The 20,486-nt window shown below is 42.0% G+C and overlaps 2 protein-coding genes across 3 annotated transcripts in view; one reads left to right on the top strand and one right to left on the bottom strand.

Annotated features, from left to right (window-relative positions):
* Positions 1–73: 73 nt before the first annotated feature.
* On the bottom strand, positions 74–10,845 carry txlng (taxilin gamma). Of its 2 annotated transcripts, none has more exons than XM_074665916.1 (11): positions 10,773–10,845; positions 9,106–9,216; positions 7,875–8,022; positions 7,062–7,153; positions 5,484–5,654; positions 5,196–5,390; positions 3,754–3,873; positions 3,539–3,613; positions 3,322–3,414; positions 3,142–3,237; positions 74–2,007 (listed from the first exon to the last, which is right to left on the bottom strand). In XM_074665916.1, exons 2-11 carry the CDS (start codon positions 9,196–9,198, stop codon positions 1,639–1,641), a joined length of 1,452 nt encoding a protein of 483 aa, XP_074522017.1. In that variant the 5' UTR covers positions 9,199–9,216; positions 10,773–10,845; the 3' UTR covers positions 74–1,638. The 2 variants fall into 2 exon arrangements, with proteins under 2 accessions (XP_074522017.1, XP_074522018.1); XM_074665917.1 differs by having other exon boundaries at positions 10,733–10,788.
* An 8,276-nt stretch (positions 10,846–19,121) lies between these two features.
* Positions 19,122–20,486, top strand: part of ccdc102a (coiled-coil domain containing 102A) — a 93,387-nt gene continuing 92,022 nt past the window's right edge. The window contains exon 1 of the mRNA XM_074667200.1: positions 19,122–19,293. The gene's annotated coding sequence lies outside the window, so the exon portion shown is untranslated. The remainder of the gene's footprint in view (positions 19,294–20,486) is intronic.

Below are 20,486 nucleotides of genomic sequence, written 5' to 3'. Positions count from 1 at the left end.
AATGTTTATTGAAAAGCAAGACAGGACTTTAAGAATATTGTACAATCAAAGAGGGTTGTGGGCTCATCTGTTGTTTTTTTTAGTAAAAATAAAGCTCTCCAAAGCTATGGTGACTCATGCGTCTTCTTTCACAGTTAGTCTCTCCTGCAGAGGTAGATTCTGACATTACCTGAGAGTCAATCTGGGGCAACGCCAAAGAAAGAGGAACAGATGCTGAAGTGTTTTCCTCAGCTCAGGGTGGGACCGGACGTTTGCTCTACTCATGGAAAATAACGTAAACCGCTCCCGATCCGCACACGCGTCCTCATCAGCTCTGAATCTGAGTTGACGTGAACAGAGTGTTTGAGGGCAGAAGAAGTCACGGGCGGGCAGCGGCTGCTGGGTTTATAAACGCACAAAGAATAGGAGTCAGCTCTGCCTCTGAGTCACATTTTTACCATAAACTGTTTCAAAGCCACAGCCACAGCCTGGTTAGCAGGAGGTGAGCTGCAGGGGGACAAACTCCTTCACTTCACTTTGGTAAGCCATGTGTGAGAGGAGAGGAGTGAGAAGGAGACAGAAGCTGTTCCTGGATTAGTTTTAGTTATTAAAGCAACTTAATCATCAAAATCCCCAAAAAACAGAGGCTGAAGGAGCAAGTGTCAGACATTACTGAGGAGGCGTATGAGCTACTGTCCTGTTAGAGCCTGAAACGAAACAATCACCTAAAATGTTTTTTTTTTTTTAATGTAATAAAGCCTTAAGTGAAATAACTGGTCAATACTGTAAGAAAAGAGCTGAGCCTGAGATGTGATAAAACCTCAAATGTAAAAATGTCTTAGATTTTAATCCTTTTTTTTTTATTATTACATTTTGTAATTATTATTATTACATTGTTTGCTCAGCTCTTTTGTTACAAGTCGGTTTTATTACTTTTTTCTCAGTCCATTTGGGGTCGTTTCGTTTCAGACTCTGACGTGCCTGAGTAAGAGAAGGAGCTAGTTGAAGAAGAAAGCAGAGGATGCACGTGTGTGAGACGACTGACTTCATTCAGCATAGTGTGTGGGAGAACTGAGCTCTGTACATCTGCTGACAGGTATCCATTTTCTTCCAGTTGTGATTCTTCTTCCACTCGAGCCTCAAAACGGAAACTTTTAAATGAGCCAATGTGTGGCGCGATGAGGGGAAAAACAACTCAACTAAACTATAATGTAGAAGTCAAACGAGCCCACGCGTGACTTGTTTTCCAGAGCATCTCCTCTCCTTCTCCAGCTCTTAAGATCCACACTCAGGCTGGAAGGCTACACTGATTCAAGGTGACCCACAACAAAGACCCAAACCACGTGAAGAGAAAAGGTAAAGGCTGAGCCGACTGCATGGAATTCCCTTATGAAAATAGTTATAGTAGAAACCAGAAGTACAAAGTGCTCACCGTGAAGCCAATCAGAACATCCGATAGGACGTGGGTAAAGTCTGAGACTGATACCGTCATTACATTCTTCTTTAGCTAGCGCACAGAGACAGAGGGAGTCAGGTTAAATGGAGACCTGGATAGACCGGTCTGAAACCAAAAGAAGAGAAATCTCTACCTCCATCTGACATTTTTCCTGCCTAGCTGTGGAACTGGTCTGGAGGTGTGTGGAGCCCTGGCTCAGACCCTCAGTCCTGCTCTGAGGGGGGCGTCTCAGCAGGCTGGCTGCTCAGTGCGCTGGGAGCAGTAGTGGTTTCGTCAGTAGCAGCTGGTGTTGGGTCCAGTTCAGGGGGTCTGGGGGACTGGTGGATGCTCTCTGTCTCCTGTGCCAAGCCTTCCTCGTCTTCATCCTCCCCCTCGTCCTCATCCTCCGCCCTTGCTGACGGTTCCCGGGGCTGGGCTTCAGGATCTGCAGCGGTCTCTTTGTCCCCCTGCTCCTGGAGGAGGCTGAGCCGGTTGTTGAGGTCGTTCCTCTCCTTCTGCAGCGCTCGGCACAGCCGCTCCAGCAGCTCCAGCTTCCCCTGGAGGGCCTTGAAGTGGCCGCTGCGCAGGGTTTTCTACAACACAGCACAACATGCCATGAGCACCAAGTACTGATGACAAAATGACTTATTTACACATTTTTGGAGGATAAGTCAACTTTCAAAGCGTTTAATTATCGCAACCGTGTTTGCCTGCAGCCAAACTTATCACACAGAAACAAAGTCAAAGCTTCTCTGTTAAATGATCCAAAGTCAACTCAAGACACAAAAGCCGGAATAAAAATGAGATTGTTCATTTCCTTATCCAAGGAGGGTCAAAATAAACTGGCTCAGAGTCCCAACAGTGCAGGGCAGAAGAGCACAACGTTGAGCAGAAGTCTCTGCGCAGACTGCTGGTTGGTGTTATTATTTGTTGGAGTGGTGGAGGTCAGATTCAGCTAAGCTCTCTGTGCAGAAACAGGATACCTTCACAGCAGTAAACAAGCTCTGAGCAGTAATGTTAAAAATAAAAAAGATAAAGATCAGTTAACACTGGAGCTCAAACATCTCGAGAGTTGCTCTTTATAAACGAGTTCTGAACCAAAGAGATGCAGGGGCCTGTACCACGAAGCTGGATATCAACTCAGGATATCCCTGGGAACTGATTGGTAAGGAGGTGTTGTTTCACACTTGTTAATCTCTGATCCAGAACCTAAACAGCTCTGGATAGCTCTGGAGAAGGTCAGCCATTCAGCATAAGTTACTATTGTGATTCTTCCTGGTGAGAAGTGAACAATTGTCGTGGGACGGAAAACCCATGGTAACGCCTGAAGTTAGCTCGAAGTTAGCAACCCAGCTTCGTTGTGCAGAGCTTTGGTTTGTCATCTCTGAACTTAGGACGACTGTGCTGTTCCTGGTCTACCTGAATGGACTATAAAAGTTCTTTAAGGGCGCGTGGCCCATCCTCATGAAGCCTCTGTTTATAAGAAGCCGGTGTGACATGGCCTTCCAACACCCCCACCATGTTTGAAAAGACTGATGGGAGGAATGGTCTCAGCCATGAAACGTCATGTCCTCGTTGTATGTGTGCTTGTGTTCGTGCATGAAGTGAACTGTGCCTGAGAGAGGTATACTTGTGGTCACAATGGACAAACTGGGCTTCAGGGTTGAAGCTTGGGCACAGTCCACATGACCAGTGTGACACACCCTAAGAGAATAAAGCATCCTCACCTCCTCAGCCATCTGCAGCAGAGCCTGGTTGTTACTTTCCCATTTGGTTCTCCACTGTGTTGTTTCCTTCTCAAGCTTCTTGATCTTCTTGGTCATCTGGAGGGAAAAAAAGACAGTAAGCAGGCTGCGGGGAAGCTACTTTGACCAATAATGTGTAAGCGTGATCAGTGTTTCACTCACCTTCTCCATCTCTTGTCTGAACGTGGTGAAGACCTCATTGCTTTTGGCCAGAGTGCTCTGAAACTCCTCAAACTTGTCCATGTACAGTGAGAGCTGACACAGAGAGAGCAAGGCGTCTTTTTTAACCTCTGTCTACAGTATATTACAGATAAGGAACACAGTGTCTGTCTGCACTGTCTGTGCAGACAGACAGACAGACAGTGTGTGTGTTATCCACCTGTTGTTTAAGCTGTGTTTCCTGCTCCTTCATCAGCTCACACTTGTGTCTGGACTCTGTAGCCTCCTTCAGCAGCTGCAGGAAGCACACAGACAGAATGTTTTTACCACATGACAATCTCCTGATTTAAGATTCCGTTTAACCAACTTGCCCGCACTGATAAAAACTAAAAACAGACAAACCATCCATCAAAGAGCAGGCAGGGGTATACTCACAAAGTCTCTCTCCCTTTGCTGTTTCTCCTCCACCTCCTTCATCATCTCAGTGATTCTCTGCAGCTTGGCGTCCATCAGCTGCTGCTGCAGCTCCTTGTGTTTGAACACTTTGTCTATGTGCTGCAGAGGAGAAGAAGAGAAGAAGGGCTGGGTCAGGACATCCACCTAACGGCACACCACAATCACACTTCATCACAGTGAAGCTGGATTACACTCCTGCTTTCTATTGCCGGGCACTTCTGAAGCTGAAAGAGCCAGACTACTGGGATACAATTTACACCTGGCAACAATGCAGCTGTTATCTTTACTCTTTAGTTTGGTAAAAAGTCATAGCCTCATTGTCCTTTTGAATGGGAAATGGGAAATCAACAAGTGTTGTTTACACATAAACATCTACTTTACTGACATCAGATGTTATTTCTGTGAACTTTAACTGTATATTATTCAACTCATCAGGAGCAGAGCTTTCATTTTAACCTTAAAGAGACTCTGTAACAAAATGTAAAAAAAATCCTCCAAAATGGCATAAACTCCCTCCAAAAACCCCTGAAAAAACACCAAAAGTGGCAGCCATCTTGAATTTGAAGGTTTAAATAAGGTCAAATCATTATGTAACCCTGAAATATGTATTTTTCAACAAAAATAAGGTCTGAAAACATGTATTGTCCATTATTGCAGGTCAAGCCTTTAAAAAGATAGTTTCCATGAAAGCCATTTTGGATTTTGGCCTCTAAAAAATTTCCCTGCCATTTTGTATGTAAACATTACATTTACATTCCCTACAGCTGAAAGGAGGAGGGGGGAAGGACCGCACTAGCGCTGCGCGGAAGGACACATGAGTTAGTTAGGTCCAGATAAATGTTTATATTTCCGAAGACTTAATGCACTTAAAAAATATTTTATGTAGCATATTCTTAAACTGTGGTATTACTTTTTGATTTTAGTTCTTGCAGGCAGAGAAAATAGCCTTTGAATTTGGTACGGTATGTCCCTGTTAGCGTCTATTTCCTTGTCACCATCGATTAAAGTTTGTGTCTCACTGAGGGAGAGGAGACACCTTTCTACTGTATCTAATGTCCTTAGTGGTCACATAGAGCTCATAGAACCCCACTTCAAAAAAACTGAACTATCCCTTTAAACTAGTTCAGGATTGTGACTTCTGTGACATTGTTAGTTTTTATATTTTTAACTTTGTAATAATAAATGAAATTGTTTCTATATTTATCATTGAAAGTATTTAAACTGATGTTCTGTATGTTATTAGTTTCACCTTGAAAAATAAAGAAGATTGCGGTTGCTGCTTACGGCGGTGAAGCATTACATATGAACATCACACTTGATTTTTTTTGTACTTTTTGATACCGTAGCTGTACCGTGCACTGTGTACCATGCAGCTTAAGTCAAACGGCCAGGCAGAGGAAAGAGTCGGTGAAGGGTCATACCTCCTCTCTGCGCTCGTATTGCTCGATGAGCTTCTTGAGCTTTTCAGCCAGCTCCATGTTCTCCTGCCTCAGCTTGGTGTTGTGAGAGCTGTGCTGCTCCATCTCCACCTCGATGTCGCTTAGGGTCATCTGGAAGTGCAGCATGGCCTCCTTCCGCTGCTCCTCGTACTCCCTGGACCGCTGGGCGTTCTCCTCCTGTCAGGCAGCAGGGGTGGATATGAGAGAGGGCACTGAGCAGAGCAGAGGACAGGAACCAGCTGATAATGAACCCAGCAGGGTCAGGTCTACCTTCAGGGTCTTGTTGTGTCTCTGCAGCTCCCTACAGAGACTCTCCAGCTTGCTACGAGCCAGGATGGCCTTGCTGTGCTCCCCCTGCAGGTGGACCTTCTCCTTCACGATCTGAGACTGCTTCTTCTGCAGGGCTTTCAGGCGCTTCTGCATGCAGCGGCTCTCCTCCAACTGAGCACAGGGAGGTTGATTAGGAAGATTACTCTAACACCTATCAGACAATCCTGGCCTGGTGACTGGATGCATTTTAGATCCAGATGTAAAACTGGAACAGGAGGAGCTGATGGAGGTCAGGCTGATCGTGAGCTCTGAGAAGTCACAGTCAGTACATTGACATGCACACAGCGGTGTGACCAAGGTCATAGCTTGATCACAAAGTCACAGTGAGCGGTCTAGTCCTGCCTGTGTTTACATGCAGAGAAGAGAATCAGACTTCTGGCAGAAAACGTCTCACTCTGCTTCAATAGACAGCACTGTGTCCTTTTTCAAGAAGCAAAGCAGCATGAGTATCAAACTAGTTTCAGTTCACCTGAAGAGGAATCAGCATCCTAAAAAAGATGGCTGAGATGGATGCAGCTGTAGGTCTTCATGTTTTTGTGTCTGTTTGTATCATCGTGTTTGTTGTGTTGGAGCCGTAGACTGTATGAGAATCATGGTCATCTACTTCCTCTGCCAGCTGAGGCGTGCTGAGACCTGCTAAGTCCTGATGACTCCAACCATAACCCGACAGCAATCGCATTATCTCCATGTTAATCAAGCTATGCTTAGTCAGTCTGTTAGTCAGTCAAACTAAGCTGTTAAAATGCATTTCAATAGTCTGGTCTCGTGCTGACTAAGCTCATAGTCTGATTTCTGAAGCTGTGTTTAAACATACTGACTGAAACACTTCAACAATTTGGTGCTATTTTGATTACTATGAGTGCATATTTATAATGCACATCCATGAGTTGGGCATGCAAATGACAATGCAAGTGTCTGGCATTTCCTCTCACACCTTCTGTGTGATTACACTCAACAAAAATAAAAACACAACATTTATGTTTCTTCTCCCATTTTTCATGAGCTGAACTCAAAGACCAAAGACACCAAAGGCCCATTTGTCTAAATCTGTGTAGCCAGCAGCTCTCCTTTGCTGAGGTAATCCATTCACCTCACAGGTGTGGCATATCCAGATGCTGATTGAACAGCAGGATTATTGCCCAGGTGTTTATTAGGCTGTGGTCCAAGACACATTTCTTTCACGGGACAAAGTTGATCTTTATCCTAACTACTTAAGACGTAAAAAATGTGGGTGATACTTCCACACAGCCTCAAGTTGAAATGTGGTAGTAAAAGTCAAACTTGGCTACTGAGTATACATTGTAGCCTCAAGATTGTCATTGTCATCCAGTTTTGCACTTTCTTTGAAAACATGTAAAATGACGTGTCAGCTACTCCTATTATGGGATTTGTAAATGTAGAAAACTCATACATGACAGTTATTTTAAGATTTGATGAGCACCACTGAAAAATTCTGTGATGCAATTTAAAGGTGAAATCAGAGATTCACATGTTGATGTTTCCTCATGCTCAGCTCACCAGGTCAGCGTATTTCTTGCACAAAGCAGCCAGTTTCTCTTCAGGGGTGGCCAGAGAGTTCAGAGCCTGCATCAAAAGGACGACCTCCTTCCCTGAAAGAAAGCCAGGAGAGAATGAAGAACACTGAACGTGAAGAGACATTTTTTAACCTCTGCTGCTGTTTGAGTTGAGCTGATCTACACCGGTTGATGGTTGGAGATTATCTACACAAACGCCAGTCTGAGGGGAGCTGATTGGTGGTGAGGTGGCTTGCTGCAGAACAACAGTCATGAAAGATGCAGAAGCAACAATTATGGCCACCTCTGATGTTGCTGCTCCGTCATAAAAGTTGACTGAAAGGCGTTCTCTTGTGTGGAGCTGATTTAGACTTCACACCACTCTGATTTATACCGCTTGGAGCGGCTGTGGCTCGGTGGTAGAGTAGTTGCCTCTCAGTTGAAAGGTCGGGGGCTCGATTCCAGCTCCTACAGTCATATGCCAAAGCGTCCTCGAGCAAGACAGTGAACCCCAAATTGCTCCTACTGTTGGTCAGTGGTGTGTGGATGGGTGTGAATGTATTAGATAAGGATAGGATATCCACCATCAGTGTGTGAATGTGGTGTGTATGGGTGAATAAGACTTGAAGTGTAAAGCACTTTGAGTGGTCTGGGAGACTAGAAAAGATCTACAGAAGTACTAGTCCATTTACCTTTAAATGTATTATAAAAGTTTTGGACCAAATCAGAAAGTTTTATTTTTCTTCTTACATCTATTTAGTCTTATTTAACTTAAAAACAAGCTTCATCCATGTTCAAATGTCTTTGTGCATCCTACCAAAAGCCTGGTCCTCTCCAGTCTTTGGGTCTTCTCCAGGGTCAAGATCTGCTTCCCCGAGGTCACTAGGACTGCCCTCTCTTCCAGGCGTCTCCCCCCTCTCCTCCTCAGCACAGCACAATCCCAAACTAAACCCTGCAACCTCCTCCTGATGACACAATGAAAATAATTACTCAGCAATTTCAAAAACAGCTTCATTGAAGTAGTTTGGGTTTGAGTGCCTTGCCTGAATCATGCACTGCATTCCTGTACCTTGTTTTATCTACTGGCTTGAAAAATGTATTTTTTCTGCCTTTCACTGAAGTTTGGTTCATAACCTCTCCCTGCTCAAAGTGATACCCCTGGATGGAACAAGTTGGGTCCTATCACAAGGTTTAGGGCAGAAATTACCCCTACAGCAGCATTTTTGTGCAGCAGAAGCCCAGAGCGCTCGCACCAAACACTCCCTCCCTGCTCCTCTGCCGGTTTCCTCTGCACTCAGACGGGGCCATTTTTTACTTGACCAAAAACACAAATAAACGAACTCCCACCAAAGAAGTCTGATATCAGCCTGCATTCACGTTTCACTTTGCTTGCAAAGTGAACGACAGGTCGTCCTTGCTCTCATAATCACTCATCTTTACGTTGTTATTGCATAATTTGTCCTGACAGACTACCTGCGTTTGTTTATATCTGGCACGCTGCGCGCGGACTGATACACTAAGCGGCGAGCGCCTCGTAGCCAGCTGTGGCTCTGCAGCGGAGGTAGCGCTGTTTTATGGTACAATGAGAACTAGAGCCTCATTTAGCTGTGTTTTTGTGTAAAAGTAATGCGCTAAAAATTCTCTTAATAAAGCGTGACTGCAGACCGATATCAGATTTTTTTGGTGGGAGTTCGTTTATTTGTGTTTTTGGTCAAGTAAAATATGGCCCGGTCTGAGTGCAGAGGAAACCAGCAGACGAGCAGGGAGGGGGTGTTTGGTGCGGGCGCTCTGGGCTTCTGCTGCACAAAAACACTGTTGTAGGGGTAATTTCTGCCCTAAACCTTGTGATAGGACCCAACTTGTTCCATCCCAGAGTATCACTTTGAGCACTGAAGGAAAAGTGTAGCACACTGTATCTGAAACTCACAAATATGGACGCGTCTTCTCTGATCCATAATCAGTCTTATTGGTACTTTTATTCTAACTTTTGGCAGTGGAGGTATGAGTGTCATCTAACATCACGACACACCCAAAATCAAAGGTCTTACCTGACATGGGCTGTCCAGGTCTGGTGGAGGATCACTGCCTCCCACTATTCTTCTGGTGGCCACATCAATCTCACAAACTCCTGCTGTCTCCATTGGTCCAAATCATTCACTCTGGAAAATTGAAAAGAAAATATTCACTGGATTGTCATTTGAAATAGCCTTGGTGCCTCAGGACCACATTATGTTCAGAACACAGCCTCCTGTCAGACATGTAAGATCAGTGGAGTCTGAAAATGGCTGAGTGGGTGTGATGGTGTGGGTGCACTGTCAGGTATAAGTAAGACTGACATGAGATCCAGCAATTAACCCCACCTGGAACACCAGACACCAGTGCACTGTACAGAGGTCTATACCTCTATTCACAACTCTAAAAACCCTGAAATCTATTTTGTAACATAGATCATAGATAACATGATCATAGAAGAATTTCACATTTATGCACACAGCGTTTTTTCCTGTTGTTATCCATTTACCTAGCTGTAAATACCCTTTTGAATAGATCTACAGCACCCAGTGGGACAAGCAAAAGACAAACATGTATAGCCTGTCATGTATACAGTTTGTCAGTCAACTTTTGCAAAAACCAGTTGGAATCAGTCTAGACACAGTTGTTAGAGACAGCAGCAAATAGAGTCAAAACATTGTCTTTGAATGACGTGAGTTTCACCTGTAACTTTTTTGTTTTCACAGACAGGATTTGCCTCCTATCACAGTTTTTATGTACTGTCTAGTGAGCAAAAAGCTAAAAAGCAGAATCAAGGCTGACTTAACTGACTTAAATTGAAACCTCAACGGCTAAAGCTGAAGTCTACCTGTGGGAGGGCTCCTGTTCAGGAGTGAAGTGTTGACATGAGACACAGCAGAGCTAGCTAACTTCAACACTGTTTCCTGGATCTGTCATCGATGGGGGCACACTCACTCCACACGTGCTGTTAAGCTCGTTTCACTTTACGTATTTTCTAAGGAGCTCAAGCGGATTCTCATAAACAACAACCCCTTAAACATCAAACTTGTAGGGTGTTATCTGTTGATCTCTGGTGACGTCAATGACAGGTAGCTAACTTCATGAAGTCTAAAACACACGGAGAGTCAGTGCTAATGACACATCTTACCTCAGCCGAATTGACAGAAACATTAGTCTACACCAAACAACGTCTGACACAGGGCGCTGATGGCAGCGGGGTTCTGTAAATCAACCCAGAAGTCATAAATGTAGAGATAATGCAGAGGGATCCGGTGTATGGAACGGCGCGTGCGGTTCATGGTCATGTTAGCCACTTAGCTCAACGTTCAACACAATTGTTAATCCTATAATAACATTGCCGACAACATATTCTATATAAGCCTATTTATCAAGAAATTTCAAGTATGGTCTTCAGTATTAAATCACGCTTTTGGTTAAATTACATAAGTTTACTTTTGAAGTTTAAAGCAATTATCTAGCCTCTGCTAGCTTTTCTTAGCTAATCCTGTGCTAAAGGCTAGTTTGAAGCTTGAGATGAACTTTCCTTCAGCATAAACGAAACGTATGAACGTGAATGATAACATTACACACTCAACATGAAGGTGCCACATTAAGACAGACAACACCGTGTTGGAATCGTTAAAATTCATGACATTTCATTACCCTTGGAGCAAGTGTTCGTGTAAGAAGCAGGAGCGTTTACCTGTGCGTTTTCAATGTGGATGGAGACAGGACACGACTGTGATGATGTCTTTAACTATCGTAAGAACATCCGCTTCTTTACTTTCAAAATAAAGTAACTATCGAAATACTACTTTGACTTCATATGGCCACCGATCAGTTAGCTGCAGTTGTATTCTTCCCCTTTTTTGACTTGTTATTGAAACATAAATTTTCAATATAAATATGTTTTAAACATTTTCTTTGAATTGTGATGTCCTCTTACAATACGAGTTGTGATCATCTGATGTAAAACTCACAAAAGGCAGAAAAGAAATAGAAAAAAAACTGCAACAATTTTGAAAATTATGGGACACTTTTAAATGTACTCTGGGGCTTTAGTGACATTATATATATATATATATATATATATATATATATATATATATATATATATATATATATATATATATATATATATATATATATATATATATATATATATATGTATATATATATATATTGTATAACTCCAACACGAATACATATTATGTAAGTCCGCGTTTTCTGCTTCAATTTTTAAAGTACAGTGCTTGGACTTCCGGTAATACTTAAGGGAGCTTGATTTGAGCGAAAGCTGAAACCAAAACCTGCTCCCTTCGTGGAACGTCAGCTTGAGGGAGGGAGAAAGAAAACATGTTGGCTTACCTTTCGAACTTTGTTTGATGTATTTGACAGACATATACGTATGAAACAAATAGTGCGATGGCATTTTGAGTAACACATTGCAATTGTGTCAACAACACAAATCCGAGGCAAAACTGATTATTTACAATGGACTCTCTATACTTTTAAATTTTCCTTCATGATCAGAGACTTTTATCTATTTACAGTCATGTTTGTTTTATTGATGTGTCATTTTATACCAACAAAGTCATGACACCCCAACAATTTATGCAGTAAATAAAGTTTTCCAAAATTTCAATTAAACTAAAATATCTTTCACTTATCTTTGTTTAAAGGTATTTGAGGTATGGTCCCTTTAGGTAGGACAAAGCTGGTGACTAGTTTTCAACTGTGTTCTTATTGGCTGCTGGATAAAAAAAAAAAGCCAAGGCCAATATGCCGCAAAATGTTGTAAATCAGCGCGAATTATCAGCCTGGTTAATAAACAGTCTGTCTTTAATCTGTATGTGTTGAGGTAAAAAAAAAACCTGAATTCATGGATCCTGGCTCTGAGCATCTTAACACTCTACTGTATCAAAAAAAACACCTACATCCCAGGTACCTACTCAGGAATTCGTTTTTTGAACGTATATACATTTCCTTAGAGCACTTGAAGTAATGGTTGTTTTATTCTGAAATGAGTTTAGGCCCAGGACTAGCTCACAAAAGAATCCAGTTTTAGCTTCTTTAATGTAATTGTAGCCTGATGTAAGTGTAGTCTTGTCTGTCAGAGTAGCCTTTCAACGCTCTATTTTTCCACCATGTGTTCCTGTATACAACCTGTTTGTATGTCTCTATAGATCTACTTCCTGCTTTGTGGTATGCATCGTTTAATTTCTGTAGTTCCTGATTGATTCCTCAGTTCATGAATTCCTCTTGCCAGAACTGTTTTCAAAGTTTTCTATGATCTGAAAGTTGCATGTCCTGATTTCTCAACTTTAAGTACTTGGTCACTTCATACTTCCATTCTTTGCTGAGCTCAGGATACAGCTTTTACTTGTCAGGTAGATCACTGACTATTGCAATGCCATGATTAGCATGTTTTTATCACTTTTGTAGCTGCAGGCCTCAGTGGATTCACCATATGAGGTGACAAGGCCAGTAAAGTAGCATCTAACTTGTTTTTCTCCCCCATATCTTTCCTTCCTTCTTCACCTTATTCCATTATTAGGTTTTTTTTTCACCATTTTTAATGAACTATTTCTTATCACCCTCCTATGCATTTCCTTTCTTTTTGCATGCATCATCTCCATCACCCACAAACATGCGTTTTTTTAATTGTAAAATATTTTGGAACTTTTTGCCATTTTTAAAAATTTAATAATAAAATTTTGCTTTTTTTCAATGTAAAAATCTTTTTTCACTTGTCCATGAGTTGTCACAGCCTTTGCTGAATACTTTTTTAATGTACCTGTTGCAGCAATTACAGCCTCCAGTCTTTGAATATGATGCCACAAGCTTGGCTCACAGGTCTTTGGGCAGTTGAGCCCATTTTTTTTTTTTTTTTTTTTGCAGCACCTCTCAAGCTCAATGGATGGGGAGCATCAGTGCACAGACATTTTCAGATCTCTCCAGAGATGGTTGATCGGTTTCAAGAGCTGGGCCCTGGCTGGGCCCCTCGAGGACATTCACAGATCTGTCCTGAAGCCACACTTTTGATCTTTTTGGCTGTGTCATTGCCCTGAAAGATGAACTGTCGCCCCAGTCTGAGGTTTAAAGCATTCTGGAGCACGATGTCTGTTTACAATGCTGCATTCATCTTTCCTTCAATCCTGACTGACCTCCCAGTTCCTGCTGCTTAAAAAAATGTCCCCACAGCATGATGCTGCCACCACCATGCGGGATGGTATCATCCAGGTGATGAGTGGTGCCTGGTATCCACACTGAAGATTTAAATTTTTGTCTCATCAGACCAAAGCATTTAACTTATTGCACTGATGCATATTAATCAATCAATTTATCAATCTGAATTTGTATAGAGCCACATCATAACAAATGTTATTTCAAGACACCTTACAAAAACATTTACAGGTCTAGACCCGTACATGTTAAGAAAATTTTATTAACAGAAACCCAACATCAAGACCAGATAAGGAGTCTTATCTTATCTTAATACACCATGAGAACAGGACTTTGTAGCATTTAGCAAGTTACAATGGAGAGGAACAACTTCCCTTTAAAGGGCAGAAACCTCGGACAGAACCAGACTCATGTTAGACAGACATCTGAGGAGACTGTGTTGGGGTTAGAGAGAGACAGATAGAGAGAGAGAAGTATAGAGAGAAATGGGAGGGGACGTGACAGAGAGAGAGGGATACACACACACACACACACACACACACACACACACACACACAAACACACACACACACACACACACACACACACACACACACACACACACACACACACACAGAAAGGGAGAGAGAGACACACACAGACACAGACATAGTCCGTAGTTTGGCGTTGTGGCGACAGTTAAGGTGAAACCAGCAGGCCATTCTCGTCACTAATCCAAAGCCGTAGCTGCAGACCGTCCACTTCACCGATCCTGAGGAACCTACAAGACAAACTCAGAGCCTCCCAGAGAGGTGTATGGTCAGTAACTATAACAGGACATTAACACTAGAAGTTAGACTGACAGATAGAGAGGGTAACAGGAGCCCTGTGTGTCAGTTCCCCCTGGCAGTCTAAACCTATAGCAGCATGACTAAGAGCTGGTTCAGACCTGATCCAGCTCTAACTGTAAGCTTTATCAAAAAGGAAAGTTTTAAGTCTACTCTTAAAGGTTGAGACCGTGTCTGCTCCCCGGACTTCAACCGGTAAGTTATTCCAAAGAAGAGGAGCCTGATAACTAAAGGCTCCACCTCCCATACTACTTTTAGAGACCCTAGGTACAACGAGCAGACCTGCATGTTTAGAACGCAATGACCTAGACTGATAATACGGATCAATTAAGTCTTTAAGATAGGATGGCCCGATACCATTAAGCGCTTTGTAAGTCAGAAGAAGAATTTTAAACTCTATTTTAGATTTTATAGGTATCCAGTGTAGAGACGCTAACACTGGAGAGATGTGCTCTCTCCTCCCAGTCCAAGTCAGTACTACGAGCGGCAGCATTCTGAACCAGCTGAAGGGTCCTACTAGACTTATTAGGACAGCCGGATAAGAGGGTTACAGTAGTCCAGAAGAAACGAAAGCATGGACCAGTTTCTCAGCATCGCTCTGAGACAAGGTGTGTCTAATTCTCTTGATATAACGAAGATGAAAAAATACTGTCCTTAAGACCTGGTGGATGTGAGAGTTGAAAGACAGGTCCTGATCAAAAAGAACTCCCAGGTTCCTGACAGTGGTGCTGGAAGCCAAGCTGATGTCGTCAGAGGCGGCGATGTTGTTCAAGAAAGCTTCTCTGAGATGTTTGGGTCCAAGAACAATGACTTCAGTCTTCTCTGAGTTCAGCAGTAAGAAGTTTCTGCTCATCCAGGACCTTACGTCTCTGAGGCATGCTTCAAGTTTAGATAAGCGATTGGTTTTTTCAGGCTTCATTGACAAGTAAAGCTGAGTGTCATCTGCACAGCAGTGAAAGTTTATGGAGTGTTTCCTCAATATATTGCCAAGAGGGAATATATACAAGATGAAAAGAATCGGTTCGAGCACTGAACCTTGAGGAACTCCATATTGCACCCTGGTGTGTGAAGAAGATACATTGTTCACATGAACAAACTGATGTCGATCCGAAAGATACAATTGAAACCAAGGTAAAGCGGTTCCTGAGATACCAAGAAGACCCTCTGATCTGTGCTAAAGAATGCAATGATAAATAGTGTTGAAAGCGGCACTAGGATCAAGCAAGATGAGCACAGAAAGAAGACCACTGTCCGAAGCCAAAAGTAGATCGTTGGTTACTTTCAGCAGCGTAATCTCAGTGCTTTGGTGGGTTCTGACCCCAGACTGAAAGACCTCAAAGAGACTGTTGCTATGAAGAGACTCACAGAGCGGATTCGCAACAACTTTCTCCAATATCTTAGAAATGAAAGAGAGGTTAGATATAGGTCTGTAGTTGACCAAAAATCACATTAATTAATGTATCAATGACAAAGGGTTACAGGACAGACTTCACATAAAAGGTTATCACATCAGTTAAAGTGGGGCGGTCTGAGGCATGAAAGTCCAGAACTGAAAATGAGTCCCACTCGGGCCCTGACTTAAGCTCAGTCAGTGTTGACTCCATGTTATTCAGGAGCCTGGGAACTTAGGGTCAAAGTGGGAGTTCACTAAGAATGGTAATGACAGGGCCGGACAGAATATAAACCCAATTTATTTTTTTCACTTTTTTAGTGAATTATTCTGAATTATCTTCTTTTTTTCTTGGACCGGGGTGCTTTGTGTTACCATCAGGGGGCGCCCATGTTGTACCATTCGACTTTTATTTCATTAGTTGACAATATCAGGAGGCTGATCTGAGATGTCATTTTAAAGGTTATCATGGTTTATCAGGCAACAGAAAAGTTTTTGTTGAATGGTTAAGCTTCACAGCAGATAAATTTGTTCAGAGGTCTCTTCAGTCATATGTCAAAGGCCTAGAGCTCATCTGACAACCCGGCCTGTAGCTTCTTCTATAAAACACCATAAGAAAACACAGCTGAAACCACCACTTCCACCACGAACAACAGCAATGATACTAATTGTGTGTGTGTGTGTGTGTGTGTGTGTGTGTGTGTGTGTGTGTGTGTGTGTGTGTGTGTGTGTGTGTGTGTGTGTGTGTGTGTGTGTGTGTGTGGTGGGGGGGTGGGGTGGGGGTGGGGGGTACTGTCAATACATATTTAAAAAAAATGATTTGGAAGATCAAAAACCAATTCCATACAGCCATTTATTTTGACTCAAATAATCTTGCTTACCCCCTCATATTTTACATAGTTTGCAAATAATTTAACATATATTTTGAGTAAAAACAGACATTTTCCCTTGTTTCCTTGTTTGAACCTCCCTGATGTATGACTGCTGTTCTCTTTTTCCATTCATAGAAATTTGGTTATTTTGTCAAATCCCAGCTGATACACGTGTTGCAATAAATAAAACTTTAATCGTTTTTGTGAGCACCTTGCTTTTATTTATTGCTTGATTTTATGCACTGTGTAAATCTCTCGCTGTATGTAGCTGATTTTTTTTCAACACAACAGGATTTATTCATTTTAAAATGTTAACAAACAGAAGTTACAAAATAATTACAAACATATATTCCAAAATAATTTGTCTCAAGTCACAAATTAAAGACGATCGAGGATGTATACACTCATACAATACACTTCTATAAAATAAAATAGTGGTTTCTATGGGGTTGTCACATTGTAAAAAGTTGTGAGCACAGCCTCTTGTGAAATATCATTCACTTTTTCTTAAGTTTGGTGACTCATCCATGAATTGAAGTCAGATAAAATCTGTCTCTCTGTTCCAGTAGTTAAAGTATCCTTGCCAACAGTATAGAAAATGCTCTCAGGTTTTTGCTGCATGGCTCAAAACATTACTTTTAGGGCAACAGGGTCTCCAGAAAATCACAAATTATTGCAGCAATAAATGAATAAAGGCCAGATTTCTCCTCGTTTTGGGCAAAGCCAAAGCACATGAGCTACAAATGATGGTGTTGTTTTCCAGAAATCATAATATTTGGTGTCAGTATGCCCAGTCATTCTTTAAACCAGAGCAATCTATGTAACATTTTATTTAGAGGTAGACCGATATATCGGCCGGCCGATATATCGGCCCGATATTTGGACATTTGTCTCTATCGGCCATCGGCCGTATTTTCTTTTAAAAAGCCGATTTTTGATCCGTTGTATAAAATGACGCAATTTTTGATCAGGCACAAAAAAGATGAGCACCTCAAACTTGTGGAACCACTTGGATACATTGCATACTTTTGTTCAAATTATATTAATAAGTTTAAATTTCTTTTTTGACATTTTAAGAAGAGTGTGAATGTTTACTACTGCTTGTTACATTGTGTGTTTACTCAGACGAAATATTTCATTGTTTTGAAAGCTGAATAAATGTTCAGAGGACTGGACACGACTTGTTGTAGTAGATTTCTTTTAGTTGCTCAGAATTGCTGCGTTTCACAAAAATGTGATAAACATATATTTATTTAACAATCGGCCTGAATATCAAATTGGAAAAATCGGCTATGCATATCGGCATCGGCTGCCCAAATTTGGAAAGCATCAGCATCGGCCCCCAAAAAACCCATATCGGTTGACCTCTAATTTTATTTACACAAAAGAAGAGTGTTTCCTTTCTTGCCACTAGTCTGAGGAAAAATGTGCATTTAAACCTTCTTCCTGTTGTCTCAGATCTGCCAAAGTCAAATGTAAGAACTGAGTCAGTCATAGATTTTGCCAACAATGAGCCTGAGACTAGAAATTTCAGGAGCCTAACGACTCCTGGTCCAGGTGTTTAAAGCTCAGTCAGTGATGTTACTTTTTCTCAGAGGGCAACATCTGATTTAGCAAAAATGAGGACCAGCAGCTCTGACTGTTTTCAAATGTGAAAGTAACATCTCAATGCTCTATGTGTTAACCATTTCTTTGAGTTGTTTCTGTAAATCCAGTCCCAGTGAGCACAAAACATCCTCATGATGCTTTCATCACAGGCCGACAAAATCAAAGCTCACCTGTCCCTCAGGTGTCTCTGTTCCCAGATGATCAGTGGTCAGTTTTCTGCAGTGTTACTTGCTGCGTGAACATCAGCAAACTCTGCTTCTGACCAAGGCACATGTCCTCCATTAGGGGGCGATATTGGGGAAACATATCGGTATGTTTTTGTGGCAGGATCAGGATCTGGATTTGATCAGGATTGTTTTTCACATTCAGACTTTTTTAAACCTCAAACAGCATTTTAGACCCAAATATTTCTTCTTTTCTGAGCTGTGTTTTTGCACCAATTTTTGTCTCTTCTGCACAATTTCACAACTTTCTGGTCTGTGTCCACTGATATGGTTTTTGAACTCTCTCAGTTTTACATAGTGATAAATCGATTAATGTAAAGACATCAGCTGGAAGAGTTGTCAAGCTTCTGCTGAATGTTCAGAGCTTTTAGACAGACTTGGGTTCGGTTTGGGATTTTACTTTGGCAGAAATGTTAATGTACACGTCATCAGAACATTTCAGTAACATAATTGATACATTAAAAGATGGAAACTGCCATGGCTAAGACAGCACTTTGTCCACAGGGGGCACTATGATCAAAACAAACAAAAAGTTCACCCTTTGGCCTTTTAGCTTTGCTGAAGCCCAGCACAGACAGTGGCAGTATTTTAAATGCAAAGGTAATATTTTCAGAGTCATTGGCCTGGTTGTAGATCTAACTCACAGTTTGAGTTCATAAGAATGATTTAGACTTAAGGTGAGGCTGAGAGGATGCTCCATCAGATTTCTTTTTCCCTGTTACAGCTCTTTTCCTGCTTTGTTCGCCATCTGAACGGATTCAAGAAAGAGAGAAAATCCCCAGCTCCTCTCCCGGTGCTGTAGTACTTTCAACTGGGAGGTCTCTGCCGCACCGACCAATCAGCGCACGGCTCTATGTTGGAACCGGAACCCGATTGGCTCACAGCTGGATACTGCCGACAGCTGATTGGTCTAACGGGTTCTCCACACGTCCCCAGACCCGCCCGTTCGCTCTCTTCAGTGGGAACGACGTTTTCCATCCAGAGGAGAAAAACCTTAAGAAAGAGGAGCCAGCAGACGGAGGTTCGTCTGCTAAAGGGAGCCCCAGCAGACCTGAAAGGATAATATTCTTGATCCTGCGGGCGGAATTGGAGCGGTGTTCCCCGGTGCCTCATCACGGTACGTTTTCTGCTGCTTTTGTTGTCACAGTGTCTGATAGTTTGAGTCCACTGCTGTGAGACACACTGGTGTCAGATGACACGTAAATCATCCTGTTCCTTTTCCTTTTTCAGTGCACAAAGAGGCTTTTTCTGCTCTGAAACACAAAACAAAACAAAAATCAGCTGCAGTGAGCTGAGAGGGCTGGTTCTTTTACCAACACTGTCTGTGGTGGATGTCAGACACTGTTGATAGAAGGAACAAAACACTTTTGGGGTTTGAAGACTGCTGAAGTTCACATAATAACACCCTTTCCGTTAGTTCAAAGACATTATAAAGGTATAACTCGTTTTTTATTTTTTAAAACAATGATTAATAAATAGACTGAGTTCGGAGCAGTGTGCTGCAGGGGTTACACTATCAGCAGGCCACCTGAAGGGGCATGATTGACTTCAGAACAAATGAATGTCTCAGCTTCCATACCAAGACCGGATCAGACCTTAGAATGAGAATAAAACTATCATTTCCCTTAATCCCCATGATTCAATATAACCATAATACCATTCATTGCAGATGCATTTCTCAAAAGCTGCAGGATTGAAGTAATAAAATAACCTCTGCACAGGGTGGTGGAGTCTCTTGTAAAACCATCGATAGTAGCTGGGGGTTTCCCTGTTTGTGCTCCTCAGCCACATGTAAGTCACAGAGTGAAGCATGTGTTTTAATACAGCACTGCCCTCTCAAAGTAGAGGAGGTCCTGGAATGAGACTTATTACTTTCTCATGGTCCTTACAAAATCTACTTCACTTAAGGACATTTATCCATTACTATAGTCCAAGGCCCCAGACTTCCAACTATGAGCCATTTTCTGTGTTTTATGCTCCATGTGAGCCAAACCTCTGAGCTAAGGTTGATTTTGTTTAACTATAATTAAAAACAGGGATATTTGTTCCAAAGTAATGCTCATTTGGTGTTTTCAAAATGACATCTTTCAAATCTCTTGGTAATGTTTATTTCTAATGACAGTAATGTGGGCAACAGGTGTTGTAAAATTAGTGCAGCAATTGCTTCTGTTCAAATTCTCTGTTCATCCCCTAGATTGGAAAGATTTTACTTGTTGTTGATCTCTTTGGTTCAGCCTGAGTTGTTTCCCAGAAAGTTGAAGATACATTCATTCTTTTCAAGTTAGATGGCAGAAAGAGGATCACCTGCCT

This window comes from Halichoeres trimaculatus, unplaced genomic scaffold (genome assembly GCF_033239565.1).
Source record: "Halichoeres trimaculatus isolate MK-OKI-2021-1 unplaced genomic scaffold, fHalTri1.1 fHalTri1_scaffold_3, whole genome shotgun sequence".
Classification (NCBI taxonomy): Eukaryota; Metazoa; Chordata; class Actinopteri; order Labriformes; family Labridae; genus Halichoeres; species Halichoeres trimaculatus.
This window is presented reverse-complemented; position numbering and strand designations above follow the sequence as displayed.